The sequence below is a fragment of the Astyanax mexicanus genome, chromosome 8, assembly GCF_023375975.1.
Source record: "Astyanax mexicanus isolate ESR-SI-001 chromosome 8, AstMex3_surface, whole genome shotgun sequence".
NCBI classification, from domain to species: domain Eukaryota; kingdom Metazoa; phylum Chordata; class Actinopteri; order Characiformes; family Acestrorhamphidae; genus Astyanax; species Astyanax mexicanus.
The window spans coordinates 41,281,516-41,297,848 of NC_064415.1; the positions used below are offsets into that span (position 1 = coordinate 41,281,516).

Below are 16,333 nucleotides of genomic sequence, written 5' to 3' on the forward strand. Positions count from 1 at the left end.
ATATGTGATGTGAATGACACTAAAATCTTTGTGAACCATGTATGTGTTTTTTCTCAGAAGTCCTCTAAAAAATTACAGGCTAAATTACCTATTGATTTTCGCTGAACTTGTGGTCCTCCAGTAATTTTATTCCTGTCCGGATAACCATTAAACCCTATCCGGACTGGAATAAAATTACTGAAGGACTGATGGAGTTCAGCAAAAATCAGTAGGTAATTCAGCCTGTAATTTTCTCAGGGGGTGACTGAGAAAGCAAAAAAAAAAAAAAAAAAAAAACTCATTGGTGCTCCTGTTTTTTCAATTGCAGTCTGGATGCAAGTGTTTTATCACTGAATATAAGGGTGAAATATTTTTGAAAAATATTTCACCCTTATATTCAGTGATAAAACACTTGCATCCAGACTGCAATTGAAAAAACAGGAGCACCAATGAGTTTTTTTTTTTTTTTTTTTTTTTTTTTTTTTTTTGCTTTCTCAGTCACATGACATCATGTTCAGTAGCTTCTTCATTTCCACTCGCTGCTGTGTTTACATGTGGCAAAAGTGTAATTACGGTGCATGGCAGTGGAAAATTAGCTAATTATTAAATGCGAGGTGACAAAACTCAGACTCATGTGTCTGGATGGAACTAAAATTACCTTATGACCATGGAGTTCAGCAAAAAAACAGTTGGTAATTTAGCCAGTAGGTAATTCAGAGGATGTCTGAGAAAAACACGTACACGGTCGTTCTGGACAGGAATAAAATCACAGAGGACCCCCCTTAAAAAAAGACCCCTGAGAAATTAACTCCATCTGGATACGGTTTAAAACTGATTGTTGTAAACTGAATAATAAACACACAGCACTGCAGATAAACCATTGTAGTAGCGCAGCCAGTGTTGCTTGGTCATTTTTTTTTTTTTGTTTGAAATATTGGCCATATCTGCTGATTCGTTAAAAAAAAGAAAGAAATTATTGCCCAGTACCGTTATAATTCCAATATCATCATGCTTTCCAATTTTACACTCAAATTCAAATGCAACAAGCCATCCTTTTGGAGACTGATGTACTGTGTAATATTTGATCAGAATAGCATGTATTTCTCATACTGGAACTTTGTCTTGTCTTAACGTTTCTTAACGTTTGCAGAGAAAGCGACCAGTGAGATGAACACAGCTGAGGACTGGGGCCTTATACTGGACATATGCGATAAGATAGGACAGTCACGGACTGGGTGGGTTATCTGTTTGCGTTTTTGTTTATCAGTTTGTGAGACATGCCGGGACATGAAGACTGGTAGTTGTGTCAGACTGGATGATGGATTGTTTTTCTCTGCTTCTGTTTAATAGGCCAAAAGAATGCCTTCGTTCCATAATGAGGAGAGTCAACCACAAAGATCCCCATGTAGCCATGCAAGCACTGACAGTAAGTCTATTGATCTTTAAGTCTCTCAAGCTTGTCTAGTGGGTTTGGTCTTGCTAATGTCCTTTGATTCCAAGCAGAATGATGAAAGATTTAGTCAAAAAATATTGGCCTAACAGCAAGAAAATGACAGTGATGGATTCAAAGAGCTTCTGTTATTCACTGTACGGCTTTGGTTTAACAATACAAATGGAGATTGTGGTTTGACTGTTGAGTTTTTGAGTGGCGATTTTGGCATCCAAGACTATTGGTACAGTCTTAAAATGAAGGAATCCAATGAATGAGCTTAGCAAAAACAACAAATACCCTGGAAGACAACTAGATTTCTGATTTCATCAGCTTTAGTTAAAACTACCCTTTCGTAAGAGGTGGGCATATGTTTGTATTTAAAAACAGAATAGACAATAATACCTAATTCTGGATGAAGTTTCTTTGGAAAACTTGAATATGGAAGAAGGAATAGAATGTCTCATCATCTGAAGCATACTGTATCATCTGTTAAAAGTAGCACTGTTCTGGCATGGTCACTGGTTTATTTTTGTTGATGAGGTGGCTGATGGAAATAGCAGAATGAATTCTGAAGTGTATAGAGCATTCCAACTCACGCTTAACCCAGCACAAAAACCTTCCATGGTCACCAGAATATGTTATTTGTTGTTTAAAACCAGCCCAACCATGAACTTTTTTGTTTTTAGTTCCTGTGCACATGATGTCTAGGTGCTAGGTACTCACTGCTGTAGTTTCAATTTATGCCTGCTTTTCTCGATTCTCTTGGTGAGAGATACAGTGACTTATTCACTTGTAGATGGTTCAGCTTCAGTGGCTTTTGTTGTTAAAGACGATGTTTTTAACCATTTATCTATTTATATGCGTAAAACGCATACCACAAGAAAACCACTTCACTCTGACTCTCACTAATAACAGAACTAGCTAGTTAATCTATTAGCTGGCTCTGCTTGTCATGTGACTGTATTTAATCGAAACAAATTGTGCTGGTGTGAAAACACCCTTTAAGTTAGAGTGCTGAACTATCTATATATTGGAAGAATTTCTACTTTGCAAAAAAATTTATAAATAAATATGCCTGCAGCCCCCTTACAGTACACTTGTTGTTTTCTTTCTGCTCATTTTTTTGCAAATGCTGCACAAGCTGAAAGGATGGCCATTCATTGTACTAACAGATAATGATCTAAATTATACAGCAAAAAATACAGCAAAAGCAATCCAAGAGTATTTTAATGCACAAAAACGGGGATTTTAATGGCTACTTTAGTCACCTTACATCAACCCAATTTACCAGTTTTACTTACTGAAGGCAGAAAAACACAAATGAGCAGTGACTGAAACTCTGCTGCAGCGAAGGACTGGCAAAGCATCTTAAGAAAGGAAACTCAGCATTTTGTGATTGTTCCAAGGGTTCCAGACTTTGCTCACTTTCTTGCAGTTAGGACAAGTTTCAGGCAGTAATAAACATGTAAATCTGAATGTTGGCTATGTACTAAACATTACTCTTATCAGTTATTAGGTGCTTGTGTGTCAAACTGTGGAAAAATCTTCCATTTGGAAGTGTGCTCCAGAGAGTTTGCAAGTGAAGTCAGCAATGTCTTAAATAAGGTATTTGCCCTCCTTTTATGAAAGCATTGTAATCTACTTATACTGCCTCTTAGCCTGGCCGGAGAATTTATGTATTGACGTCATTTGTTCAGGGTCACCCGAAGGTGTGCGAGAAGCTGAAGGCTCTTATGGTGGAGTGGGCCGAGGACTTCCGGAACGACCCGCAGCTCAGCCTCATCTCTGCTATGATCAAGAACCTGAGAGAACAGGGCGTCACCTTCCCAGCTGTTGGATCGCAGGTCAGTGCATTAACTCCATTTACTGAACTGGGCTGTGTTTATTTACAAAAACTTGAAAACTCATGATCGTCATGATAAATAGGCCTGTCTCGAAATGTATTATTTTTTTCCCTTTATTTTTGTCATTTAGAGCTTTCAGGTTCAGCCAACTGGAAATGGTACAAAAATTGCATAAACTGCCAGGACCTTTAAGGAACACAAGTGAACTTAAATGTAAAATGTATTTAAAAAATGTATATTGTAAAAAAAAAAAAAAAAAGTATGTTTAAAAAAGGAGGTGATTTTTAGCAAACAATTAATTGGTTAACAGCTTTTTTTTAACTTGGAAAATGGATAAAAAAATAATTTAAAAAGCCTTTGTCTGTAGTAAAGCAGCATTGGAACAGATTGTGTTACTGCAGCATTTACAGAACACACAGCACATTCACACTTTCATCATAATAACTAGAAAAAGACACAAACACAGACTCTTGGAAACTGGAGAAAAGTACAGGTACAGGAAGAGGTCTGCCTGACCCAGTGGCAACAGCACCTTTAGCTCAGTTTAACAAGTCTCAGTTTCAGCAGAGAAGAGTTAGAGGTCTGACTGGTGAAGTGCAGTAATGAAGTCATTGCTATGATGAGAAAATAAAAAGAAGCTTGTCTGGACCATACAGAACTGCTACTGGACAACTGAAAAATAGGGGTGTTATGAAACTTTTGATTGTAGTGTATAATGATATAGGGGCTTTTGATGGTAGTGTGTAATGATCAGATAATAACATAATAAATAATTAAACCCTGCTAAAGCTCAATAAAAAGCTAAACATTTAGTCACTGGAATATAAACATGTTTAAATATGCTAAATAAATAAAAACGATTTGCACTCAGGAAATTATTTTGAGGTTGCCAGGTCTCATTGCCGTGAGGATTTGATTGCATTTAGTGACAAGTACTTCAGTAAAGTCAACCCCACCTCATCCCAAGCACAATCATTCCAAAGCTCAATACTGAGGAGATTTGTGCCCCTCTAGCATACACCTGGCGTTAGGCGTAGTGCCAGTAGGTTCATATTTATTTTGTTTATTAAGTCCTATTCTGTTTGCAATGGTTGTAACTTAAAGTGGATGAATGTATTAATTAAAAGAAGTGTCCAACATTTGGTCATACAGTGCATGTACTGTAGAAGCCCTGAACAACAACAGAAATTCCTTTGAATTTTTAGTTAGTGTGTAAACAAATGCAGACTGTTTGTTTAATAGCAGGTTTCTGACCTTTTCTGATCTGTTCTTGTTCAGGCAGCAGAACAGGCTAAAGCTAGCCCGGCATTAGTGGCTAAAGACCCAGCAACATCCACAAACAAGAAAGAGGAAGAAGATCTGGCCAAAGGTGTGTCTCTAAGTCCTCTCCGTTCTAATGGCTACTATGTAGTGTGCGTGAAATAAATATAGAAACTTGAGCTTACTTATTTATTCCCCCCCTCCTACTCTTGTGTACAGCGATCGAACTGTCTTTGAAGGAGCAGCGGGTGCAGCCCCAGACCTCCCTCTCGGGACTGTACCCCAGCGCTAACAGTCTCTTGACTTCACACAAGCCTGAGGGCAGGAAAGTCCGGGCCATCTACGACTTTGAGGCAGCAGAGGACAACGAGCTCACTTTTAAATCTGGAGAAATCATCACCATCCTGGATGACAGGTTGTCCTTCACATTGTATATTACCATGGCTGAAACTTTACCTGGCTTTAGGATCCGCATCTTGCATCTGTTTTTTTATTGATGCAATAAAGCAACAGGAAGACAGATGTTACAGCGATCTTTACCATAATTAGGGGTGTTGGGCACTATACAAAGTGGGGAAAAGCAATATGATATAATTCTAGTAATATTAATACTAATGCTGAATAAACCATTTAGACTAAGCAGTTCCTCCAGAACTAAAGTGAAGTGGATGAACAGTAGGCAGTGGTTGCCAATTTACAGTCAAGGATTTTTTTTTACAATAAACACAGGGTGCGTATGGTAATGAAAATCCTGAAAAAGAAAAAAAAATGCCCTACATAATAGAGCTTTTAGGATCTGACACACAGTTTCTTACTTAAGATTGTGTATTAACATCTTATCTGATTTTTAGACCTAGTATAATTGATTTTAATTATAAAAACAAAAAAACACTGTTTTTACACATAGCACCCTAAAGTAGTTCTCTGGATGCTGCCGTCTGCATAAACGAACTTCAGACATTGCCAGGCTAAAGTGACTCAAATCAGATTTTTTTTTGCCTTAGTGTGGCACAGATCTCAAATTCTAGGACCATGGACAAGTCAAAGATTTATTTGTGTCACTTTTATATGTGGTCCTAAATTAGGTACATGATTGATTTGTGGGTGTTTGACGTGAATGGGTAAAAGGTCAGATTTCCTCAGGCTTTTTGTCCGTACGCATTTGCTTAATGCTGTCATCATGGGGCAAAAAAACAAAAGAGTATGTGTACAAATATGTCAAAATGTACATGCTGTATCAGGGACATATTTGTTTACATTACAGACCGATACAGATCACTTATTTTTGTAATGGTTGAGTGCGGTCTAAATTGATTTTATAAGGCTTGTTATGTAAACATGATCATAAACAAGTTCTCAAAAAGAAGTGATATTATGATGTAATATAATGACTGAAGCTTCTTTGCCACAGTGACCCAAACTGGTGGAAGGGTGAGACCTATCAGGGCGTGGGCCTCTTTCCATCCAACTTTGTGACCGCAGACTTAACAGCAGAGCCAGAGATGAGTAAGTAGTGTGATTTGTCTTTCTCCTTTACCTGAATGGCTTATACACTCATTGTCAAGATAATAGTTGCACCCAGAACATAATCAACATGAGGAATGAAACTTGGGGTTTGTAGTTGTATCAGACTGTTGTATGGCAGATGGTTGTCTTCAGTGTGGACACTCCACACTTACCGCAACATCAGCTGGAACTGCGCTTGAATAATCTAATAGCATAGGATGGATTATCGCAAGACACCATTAGGAACCTCTACAATTCGATTACATGTGAATTACACACTATTTTTTATATCTTTAGCTCAATAATTATGATAAGCAGTTGCTCGTCTGAGTCTCGGGCACTCAGGTGAAGTCCTCACTTTGAGAATTGGGACAATCTTTCAAGCACCCAATACAGACATGTAACAGCTAGCAGAGGGGTGCTAAAGTTCAGCAACCTAGCCAGTGGGTAAATTTAGAGCATTGTATGTCTTCAGAAAGATTGCAGGTTGTTCAGCCATTAATTATTATTGTCCATTCCTTAATATTAGCTTTTATTTTTTATTTTTCTGTTCCACTTTAAATGCTGCAGCCTCTAATGCACCATTTAAGGTGGAACAGGAAAGTTAACTAGCTAGCTAGCTACTGAAATTTACCACTATTGATTAACTACTAGTGTGTTTCTTTGTTCGCTTGTGCCACCACATAGACAGTGATTCTTACATCCCTGTTTTTAGTGTGCCTTTGAAGATTCTCAGTTTAAAGGGCCATTTAGTCCCAACACTTCCCCTTCCTTTCCAGCCTTACAAAAAACAGGACACACTATCCCTAGGCGTGTACGCACAAAACAGAGGACTGTGGCTAAGTGGTAGGGCCATGGAATTAAATGGGATTGGACCTTAATGTTCAATCATTTATTGTTTCTGGGGATCTTTATCTTTCTTTTGAATAGCATTGCAGTCAAACACATCTTTTGGGTGCTACTGTTTTTGCTGTCTTTTCTTTAACAATGAGAGTATAGTCTTGCACAATCCAAAAAGTACTTTTTTAGGCTTTCTGTTGTATACATTTGTTTAAAGGTATGATGGCCCTCAACATCGTCCAATAGGACTATGTATTAGCAAGTTGGTGAAACAATACATATCACTATACAGCAGTTTGAGTAAAATTTTAGGCGAAAAAAAAAAAACTTAGTTTAAAATTCACCGTCATATTTATGTAATTTAAATAATGAAAAGTACATTTTTTATGTAATCATAACAGTACAAGATTCATTGTTAAGATGGGGGGCATTTGTTGCCTTCTATACTGCTCCAGAAAACCTTGCAGTATGATCTGATATCACTCCTATCTAACAGTTGGGGTTTAAACACAACATTTTAAACTTGTCACCAATGTTTGCATGTGAACTAATCATTTAAAACTGATGCAGTGTTTTTTGAAAAGCAGTGCAGTTTTGCAAAGCAAAATATTGTAATACTTAAATATATAATTATTTTCTTACACCCTCTATCATCCACATAGTTTTTCCATTTCTTGTTATTGCTGATCTCACCCTTACTTAATAAACTCTCCTAACATCAAATTTATTTGCATTAATCTCTCCTTAGTGAAAACGGAGAAGAAGACGGTGCAGTTCAGTGAGGAAATCAAGGTGGAAACTATCGAACCAGAGCCTGAGCCAGTCTACATAGATGAGGTGGGGGCTGTTCAAAGTCTTTGTGTGTTTGCTTGCAGTTGAGAAGTCTTGTCCATCCTTCGAGGCATAATATGCATTTTCTCAGTCAGTGATTTTATCAGAACCTTATTAGGCTGTACATTATGTTCGAACTGCAGATAGGATGCTGTAGGTCATTAGATGTATTGTGAAATGGACCTGCAGCCATTAATAGTAGCACTAATGGGCTGCCTTAGCGTGATTTTGCTGTGCTTAATGTGTACAGGAAAAAATGGACCAGCTGCTACAGATGATCCAGAGTGCAGACCCAACAGACAACCAGTCAGATAGCTGTGAGCTGCTCCAGCTGGAAGGTAAAACACAACAAGGCTACAGATCTGTTTTTTAGCTGTGGAGATAATATCTTTGTAAAATTTCAGGTTTTGCTCATTAGATTAAAATTCTCTTCTCCTTCTTTTGTTTTCAGGTGCCTGTAACCAAATGGGCCCACTCATTGATCAAAAGCTGGAAGACATTGACAGGTAATGTGATGCAAAAACAATCTTTTTCTTATAGGTTGTTTAAGTATTTTTTATTGGTCTAAAATGTTAGTATAGCAGTTCCCCTAAATATCTTTGATTTCAGTACATTTTACAGTGTAGCAATATTTTTGGTGCACTCACATGCAGTCAATACTCTTAATTGGATTTCTGAAGTTGAGTGCATCCGATTATTCAAGTGGTCAGAAAAGCTCCAGCTTCTTAGATTGTATTAGGGTATAGACATCTGATATAAAGAGATGGATTTTAATTCAATAATTCGATTTTAACATGTTTACTATTGGCTTGTTGAAAAATAAAAATCTTGACTGTCTAACTTAAAGCATTGATCGAGTTACTGACAAAATTAAGCATATGAACACACAGAGTGGTATGGCTATAGATTGGCCTGCATTATTTATCCGCCAGACCCTCGTTTATATGAAGTCTGGATTCATCTGGGGGTGTAACAAAACGTACTTTAGCTAGCGTGTTAGTTTGCCATAGTGTGACTTGGGTATGTATGTGAGCTGGTGTGTTCTAAAGGGGCGGTTTCCCAAACAAGCGCTCATTTGCTATTTTAGTCTTAAGCAAAAAAAAACAGCACCGCCAAAAAAGCAGATACAGCTTGCTATCTTACGTTGTCCAGCTAGCATAACAGGCTAACGCACTGGAGTGTCAACCCTGTGGAGTCAAACGCTGTCCTGCCTGGAGAAAAATAAGAACAGCACTTTATCTGAGAAGCTCCTGTTGCTGTTCCTTGCAATATGAGTGCTGTTATTTTTCTATTTTACTGATAAAAACAAACAGCAATTATTTGCTCAGAAAGAGAGGAATGGAATTACACAATAGATCCACAGCTCGGACAAATGTTCCTCTTGTCCCCCAGACGAGCCCACAATCGGTCCTGTGTACAGAATCCTTATTTAGCACTAGTTTAAACTCCCTAAAACACTGGATATGAGGTGCAAAACAACTTCAAGAGCTTTAACTATAGTCATTTTAAATATATTAATACTGTAGCTTGAAGGATAATATTAAAGCACACTGAACTGAATAAATTTGTTAACTGGAGAAAGAAGTGAACTGTGTCTGATTTTAATACTGTAATGACTCCAATGAGTTCAATAATAACATATTGTCAATTTAAATTAAACTTGTGTCTAATGTGTGCAATGGAACATTTGAGAAATATCTCTTTATAAAAATAATAAAATACAGTGATATACCATGTAACCGTCAGAATCTTGAAAAACGCTGTGACATTTTTGTTCATACTGCCCAGCACTAATTGCATTAAATAACAAATTATAACTAATGTACAGCACTACTTTATTTTTTCTAATGTTTAATGAGTAATTGCCTGTTTTACATTACATTCAGAAAGCACTCGGAACTGTCAGAGCTCAACGTGAAGGTTATGGAGGCTCTCTCGTTGTACGCCAAGCTGATGAACGAAGATCCTGTGTATGCCATGTACGCCAAGATGCAGAGCCAGCAGTACTATATGCAGCAGCCCAACGCCTCCCAGCAGGTGAGAAATGCTCCACACAGTGTTGAGTCATTATGGTCAGATATGTTTCAGTTTCTGAAATATGAATTTATTGTAAAGATTATCACTGCAGTGTTGCATTTTGATCCTTTTTTTCTGACGTGTATGTGTGTGTAAACAGGTGTATCCCGGCCAGGTGGCATCAGGGCAGTATGCGATGCCTGGCACAGGTGTGCCGGGTTACAGCGTACCCGTGGAGCAGCTTCCTTCCATGAACCAGGTGCCGACTGCCATGTCCGGCCAGCCAGCCCCAAGGTATGACTAAATACTCAGCTACTATCCAGTCCAGGAATTGTGTATTTTATGATATATTGTAGATAAAGATTTAGTGTGTTATACAAGTTTACCATCTTGTTAATTGGTTAGTGTGCTAAATCAGGATTAAAAGATAATAGGCTGAGAAATTCAAGTATTGCAAACTTGTATTTGAATTGAAACCACAATATTTTTTATTAGCTTTTATCCAATTCATTTCAAGTACTCTGTATCGACCGTCCACATAGTACCTGACTGAATATCTCTCTCTGGTGGTGCATAACAGTTACTGCATCATATAGTGAAAATCTGCTGGTAATTTAGCGTCCTTAATAAATAGGCAGGCATTGGAAGAGAATTATTTTCTTTTCTTTTTTTTTAAACTGCAAACTGCATTTTGTGTGTGAAACCCACAGCTAAAGTGTACGAGTGTACTCAAATAAAAAGTAGTGGTAGCAATTTTATACACATTTTATTATTAATTTGTTGTTTTTCAGTTGATTGCATCTTCTGGTAAAATCAGACTACAAATCACGTACAAAAAAAGTTCTGACATACTAATTTTGTCAACTTTTGTGACTTTTTGCATAGATTTACAGGTCTGTATTGTAGTGCAAAAGCACCAATGGATTTTTTGGCAATTCATTTTTTTGGTCTGCCGTGAAGAAATGTAGGTTTGCATTCAGGCATAAGAAAATGTTGCAACCAACAAGCTTTTCTGTTTGATAAAAGTGACTCAATCAGGTTGTATTTTTTTAATAAGATATAGTGACTCAAAATGTGCTGTGCCTAAATGTTAGGGAAATTTTTAAAGAGTTTTTATTTGTTTAAATTAGGGCTGGGAGGTTAATCGAATTAATGATTTATTGAATTATTGTTTTAATACGATTTTTTAAATGGGATAATGGAGATTGTACATCTTTACATATAGAATCTCAGTAGATAGACATTTGCTTCTGTCCGAAACCTGTGAAAAAATATTTTACGTGGCAGTGATTTTCATATTTTACACTTTTCCTAAACTGAAATACAAGGAGGTTATGCTTGCACCGCGTTACGTAATGGAAACAAGAGGTTAGAATCGAAATCAAGAATTTAAGAAAATTGAGATTTTTTTTTCCCAATGTTGCCCAGCCCTAGTTCAAATAAATGTAAATTTAAAGTCAAGACAGCCCTTCATGTTTTTGTTTTGTTTGTTAGAAAGGGTTTCAGTCATACTCACTCATGCCTTTTGTCCTCTGTTGTTTTCCTCACTGAAAAATGCTAGCCAACTGTTAAATATGTGGCGGTTATGTGCTGTGATACTTGAGTACCTGACCCCTTTCTACCTTTAGATCTAGCAGGGGTACAGACAACTTCCTATTGTACAGAAGTAGCACATTTTAAAGTCAAGGCTTGCATTGTTTTGAGCAGATTGAGGATATAACTGAAAAAATAGATAAACTTAAAAAACAAACAAATAACTTTTTTGATCCAGAGGTGTCAAATAACTATTTAAGTACAAATAATTATTATAATTATTATAATTATAAGTAATTATTTTTCATACAACTTTTTACTTCTACTTCTACTTTTTACTTCATTTCACACAATTATCTGTACTTTCTATTCTTTACATTTAAAAAAAAAAGTCTCTTTTTCTCCTTTTTAGTTTTATTTAATTGCTTTTCGGCATTTCCCCCCTTACAATACTTTTACTTTTACATTTTAAGTAGTTTTGAAAGCAGTACTTTTACACTTTCACTTGAGTGAAAAGCTTGAGTTGACACTTCAACTTCTACAGACTTTTTTTTTTATTTTTTTATACACACTCTTGCATCAACACGTCTACTTGAGTAATGAATGTCAATACTTTTGACACCTTTGTTAAGATCAAACCCAGGTTTAGGTCAATATACAAACGATTAATTTGTGGTCTTCATCACTTAAACTCATTTTTATGTCTGTTCTGTCTCTTCCAGTGATGTTCACATGTACATGGGCCAGCCTCCAGTGTACAGCGCGGCTGCTCCGGGCAGCATGCCTCCTGCAGCAGATGTGCAGGCTTACCAGAACGCAGCAAGCGGGCCAGCAGGCATGGCCCAAACTCCCAGCTACACTGTTCCTGCCACCCATAACTTAACCAACCCTACAGACACCCAACAGAGCCCTTATCCGGAGAAAGCCCTGTTATAGGACCCTATAGAGACTGCTCTCCTATCTCCCCTCTCTCTCTCTTTCTCTCTCATTGTCTCACACACACACTACGAACAAAGAGGCCGTTCATGCAAGTTTGACACTAAAACCAATATGACTAAAGGTCACAGGTACTTAGAACCTAAACATTCAGAACTATCTCTTTGGTTGCTTTTTTATTTTCTCAGTAATGCATCCAGACACTAAAAAGAAGTATCCGCAGAAACACTGAAACTTACCATGTGTAAAAAGATGCCAGATATTGACTACTGACTGACATACGTTGTGCAATTCTGTAAGTAACGCTGATTGATCAGCACCTGTTTATTGCTTTTTTCCCTCCACATTTTCTTCTTTTAAGGAAAAAAAAAACATTGCATCAGATGTAGAAAAGTCTTAAAGGAATACTTCCCCATTTAAAAAGAGAAAAACCTAATCTCCATCTCCATCTGTTAAATACAGGTAATTTATTACTGCAGACAGTAATTTTGACAGGCATCCATGTACTTAAGAAAGAACAGAAAATCAATTTGTCAAAGGAACTAACTAAGATCAGAGAAAAAAAATGTGCCCAGCAAACAAACAGCTATGTTCCCAGCTGTTTTCTAAGGGTATACTCACTCTAGACTGACTGTACTATATCCTCATCCCCACCCAAGCACCTCAAACCCACAGGCTGCCTATACCATTTCCAAACGCTGCAATATAAACCCACCTTTTCAAGCAGTCTCAAACATGGTAGAATCTACTGTTCAGTTGAACTCTTCTCAGATCGTCCCAGAGCTTGGAATATGAGCGTGAAGCCAGTGATTCTGCATCCATAAAAATCTTCATAGATGAGCAGTGTTGTGTTACATGGTCAATAAATCTGTGAAGGCCTGTTTATACTTCTGGTTCGAACCTACGCCGTAGGCAGTGCATAGCCTGCGTGTAGATGCGGACCTGACGCCATAGCTAGACGTGCACCTTTCCAGAAATATAACTATGTAGAGCAACACAGTAGCTCAAAGTAGCTCCACACCTCACTGGTAAAATCCGGAGAGCCCTGGCATTTAAAACGAGGCATTTTAAAAGTGCACAAGAAACTAATTTTAAAAAACACTGTTTACATCCCATGGCATGACCTAATCTCCGGGCCCGGAGATGTAGATTATATAATAAGCTTCTTCTGCACTTTTAAAGTTCTTAATGCCTCGTTTTAAATGTCAGGGATCTCCGGATTCTACCAATGAGGTGTGGAGCTGCTTTGAGCCTGGATAACAGTGTAAAAAGTGATTCATCCGCAGGTGCAAAATATGCGCCATATCACCCGTTTTAAAGCATGTTTGGACAAACTGCACAAAATTACTGGATCTTGGAAATCTGCGGGAGAACGGGGGTGGGCTGTTCAACAAAGGTTAGTACTCTTTATCATATATTACTACACAAAAAGTCAGTTTTATACTGGAGTTCTCCTTTAAGCTCCTTCAAGCCATTTTGATGCTGCTGAGTGGCAGCAGTGCCCATACAATCTTTTTTTTTTTTTTTTGTCACATACATACGTTCATGATTACGAATGCAGGATACACAAGGCAACAACCATGCATACGCAAAAACACATAGTTAAGAGCAAGGATATCTCTTAGCTTCAGTCAATCAGATACAGATTAGGTTGAAGAAAGCTGGAGGAGTATTCCTTTAAGAATGGTTGCAGTGGTTACAAATCCTTCGTTTGGAGATCTGTTGTTCTGTGTGGTCTTATTCCCACTTCAAATGGAAGGTTCCTCTTAGGGAACTTAAACTACAGCTAATTAAAATGGACCGTGGCCTAGTGGCATCTTAACTCTAACTCTAAAGACTAAAGACTGGACACTTCAAGTAGACTGACTGGAAAGCACTCATGAAGAGAGCATGCACATGTTGTACATATTTTTCCCTACTTACTGGTCCAAGTCCGCATAGTTGCTGGGGCATTTGTTGTTGCAACGGGGGTAAGTGGAACTGGGAAACGTTTAAAATTTGTTATAGTTTGTCTGTTTTCATGATTGCGGAGCTTAACCATGTTGTGCGTGTGCTCGCTTGTATGAGGATGTGTATGAACTGCCATCAGATTTTTTTTTTTTTTGGGCATCAAAAAGCATGGTAGCTATTCTGCCTCTCATCTTGGATCGTGTAGCACAGCAACCCCTCCAAGTTCCACACTCATCCCAACAGAACCCCAGCAGTTGGGTTACTCAGTCTCGAAGAATTTCTTTATAACAGTGTTAAATTCATACCATCTTATTTGTAGTATGTTTTTATTTATTTGATCGTCGTTTTTAAATGCACTGTACTTTTTTAAGAGGGGATAAAAGGAAGATATCCTGCCTAAGCATAGATTCATATGTGTGTGTATATATATGAGAGCTCACCTATGTCGTTAGAGCAGCTGCTGCTTTCTTCTGTTGAAAGGGCACATGGGGAAAGGCAGGTAGTAAATTTTACTCAATGATGCACTTTTAATTTCCCCTTTTTGGCTCAGCGTCTCCAATTTGAGCTCACCTCACCTCTACTTTTAATCCGTGTTGACCGTAGAAGAACTAAAAGGAAGCATTAAGAGCTATTACATGCTAATTTAACAATGCATTTCATAAGCTGGATGTGTAACTATGGATTTGCAAAGGAAAGATGGATCGTACACTCGTAATTTGATTGAAGTTTTGAAGGTTGTCTCGGGTGAAGGCCGAGTCTGAAGCCCAGGTCCCGTGAACAAAGCTGGCCTTCTCTCCGTAGCATCGTCTCATCTTGTTCAGGTGGAGCACGTCAGTCAGTTTGAAGTCGTTGGAGGAGCCGAGAAGCCGATGACCCTTGGGACCATGTGCCAGTTCTGAGACCCTCTTGTTTTCCGCACACAGGGGCACGATCCTGATGTAAACTTCTTTCACAGGGAAAAAATAAATGACTGTTTTTATGTTCTGAAAAGTTCTCGGTGTATCAGTTCCGTTATATGTACCCAGTTGTTTATGTACTATTTTAATCAGCTGGATTATTAGTATTCACAATAAAACCAGGCCAAATGTACAGACCATATTGTGGTGTGTGTTTTTTTTTTGATAGAAAAGCAGAAAAAGAATTGAATTCAAATCTAATATACTTTTTTCCACCAGTTCCGAATAAATATTCCAGTGCCATTAGAGCTCTGCCCGAACCCGACCTGACCCGAAGCACGACCCAAACCCCACCGCATTCTTCGGGCCGGGCTCCAGAAAATAGTCTAAAATGTAGGCATCTGTTTTTTAATTATATTTTTATTTGTATAAGCTCTAGCGTGATTGATAATCAAAATGTAGCTAAGTAACCAATTATTAAACTTAACGAAAACGAACGAAATAACTGAAATTTATAAGTGAAAAAAACATTTTTGTTAACTGAAACTAATAAAAACGGTAATTAAAAGGAAAAAAGGTAACTAACTGGAACTGTATTGAGGGTTATAAACTAACTAAAACAAAAAAAAATTACTGATGGAATACCCTTCGTTTTTGTTTGTTAATTTATATATATATATATATATATATATATATATATATATATATATATATATATATATAATTTTTATTATTTTATTTTATTTTGAGTTTGTTTGTGTTTCTCAGATTGAGCTATCTGATGTGATGTGTAAAAGCTAATACAAACTTGCAAACCCACTCTAAAAACTAATGAAAACTAACTGAATTGGACGAGAAAAAGTAAAAACAAAATAAAAATTTAACTATAATAAAAATTCACAACTAATATAACCTTATAAGTTACCATTTAACTGTTTAAAAAAAAGTTGCACCAGTTAGAATGTTATAATCACGCAGATCTGGGCGAACGTGAGCACCTACACTTGTCCGCGTTTGACTAGCAGCGCTGTGTGTAGCTGTTCTTAAAAAAACATTTTTATTAAATATTAGTTCTATGCTTCTATGTTAGTGTTAATTAACTTAATTTTGAACAGATTTCGCTCATTCAAACAGCCTGAAAACAGCCAGTTTATGGCTCGGGTTGGGTCGGATTTTTTGGGCCTGATCTAAGCTCTAAGCCCCCTACATGACATAAATTGTGTGCATCCAGAGACTGGTTTATAAATGTTTGTATTCATACCTTCCATTTTAGTCTAGTTAAAACAGACTAGTTGATTTCCATCCTTGGT

General features: G+C 37.4%; 1 protein-coding gene across 1 annotated transcript in view; it reads left to right on the top strand.

The window, feature by feature from the left end:
• The window catches only part of colec12 (collectin sub-family member 12), a 92,635-nt gene extending 80,022 nt beyond the window's left edge, over nt 1-12,613 (top strand). The window contains exons 11-23 of the mRNA XM_049482831.1: nt 1,130-1,214; nt 1,330-1,405; nt 2,921-3,016; nt 3,109-3,255; nt 4,534-4,624; nt 4,735-4,930; nt 5,927-6,021; nt 7,610-7,698; nt 7,943-8,030; nt 8,144-8,198; nt 9,579-9,729; nt 9,869-10,002; nt 11,964-12,613. Coding sequence (XP_049338788.1) covers nt 1,130-1,214; nt 1,330-1,405; nt 2,921-3,016; nt 3,109-3,255; nt 4,534-4,624; nt 4,735-4,930; nt 5,927-6,021; nt 7,610-7,698; nt 7,943-8,030; nt 8,144-8,198; nt 9,579-9,729; nt 9,869-10,002; nt 11,964-12,177 — 1,517 coding nt within the window. The 3' untranslated portion in view covers nt 12,178-12,613. The remainder of the gene's footprint in view (nt 1-1,129; nt 1,215-1,329; nt 1,406-2,920; nt 3,017-3,108; nt 3,256-4,533; nt 4,625-4,734; nt 4,931-5,926; nt 6,022-7,609; nt 7,699-7,942; nt 8,031-8,143; nt 8,199-9,578; nt 9,730-9,868; nt 10,003-11,963) is intronic.
• The last annotated feature ends 3,720 nt before the right edge of the window (nt 12,614-16,333 follow it).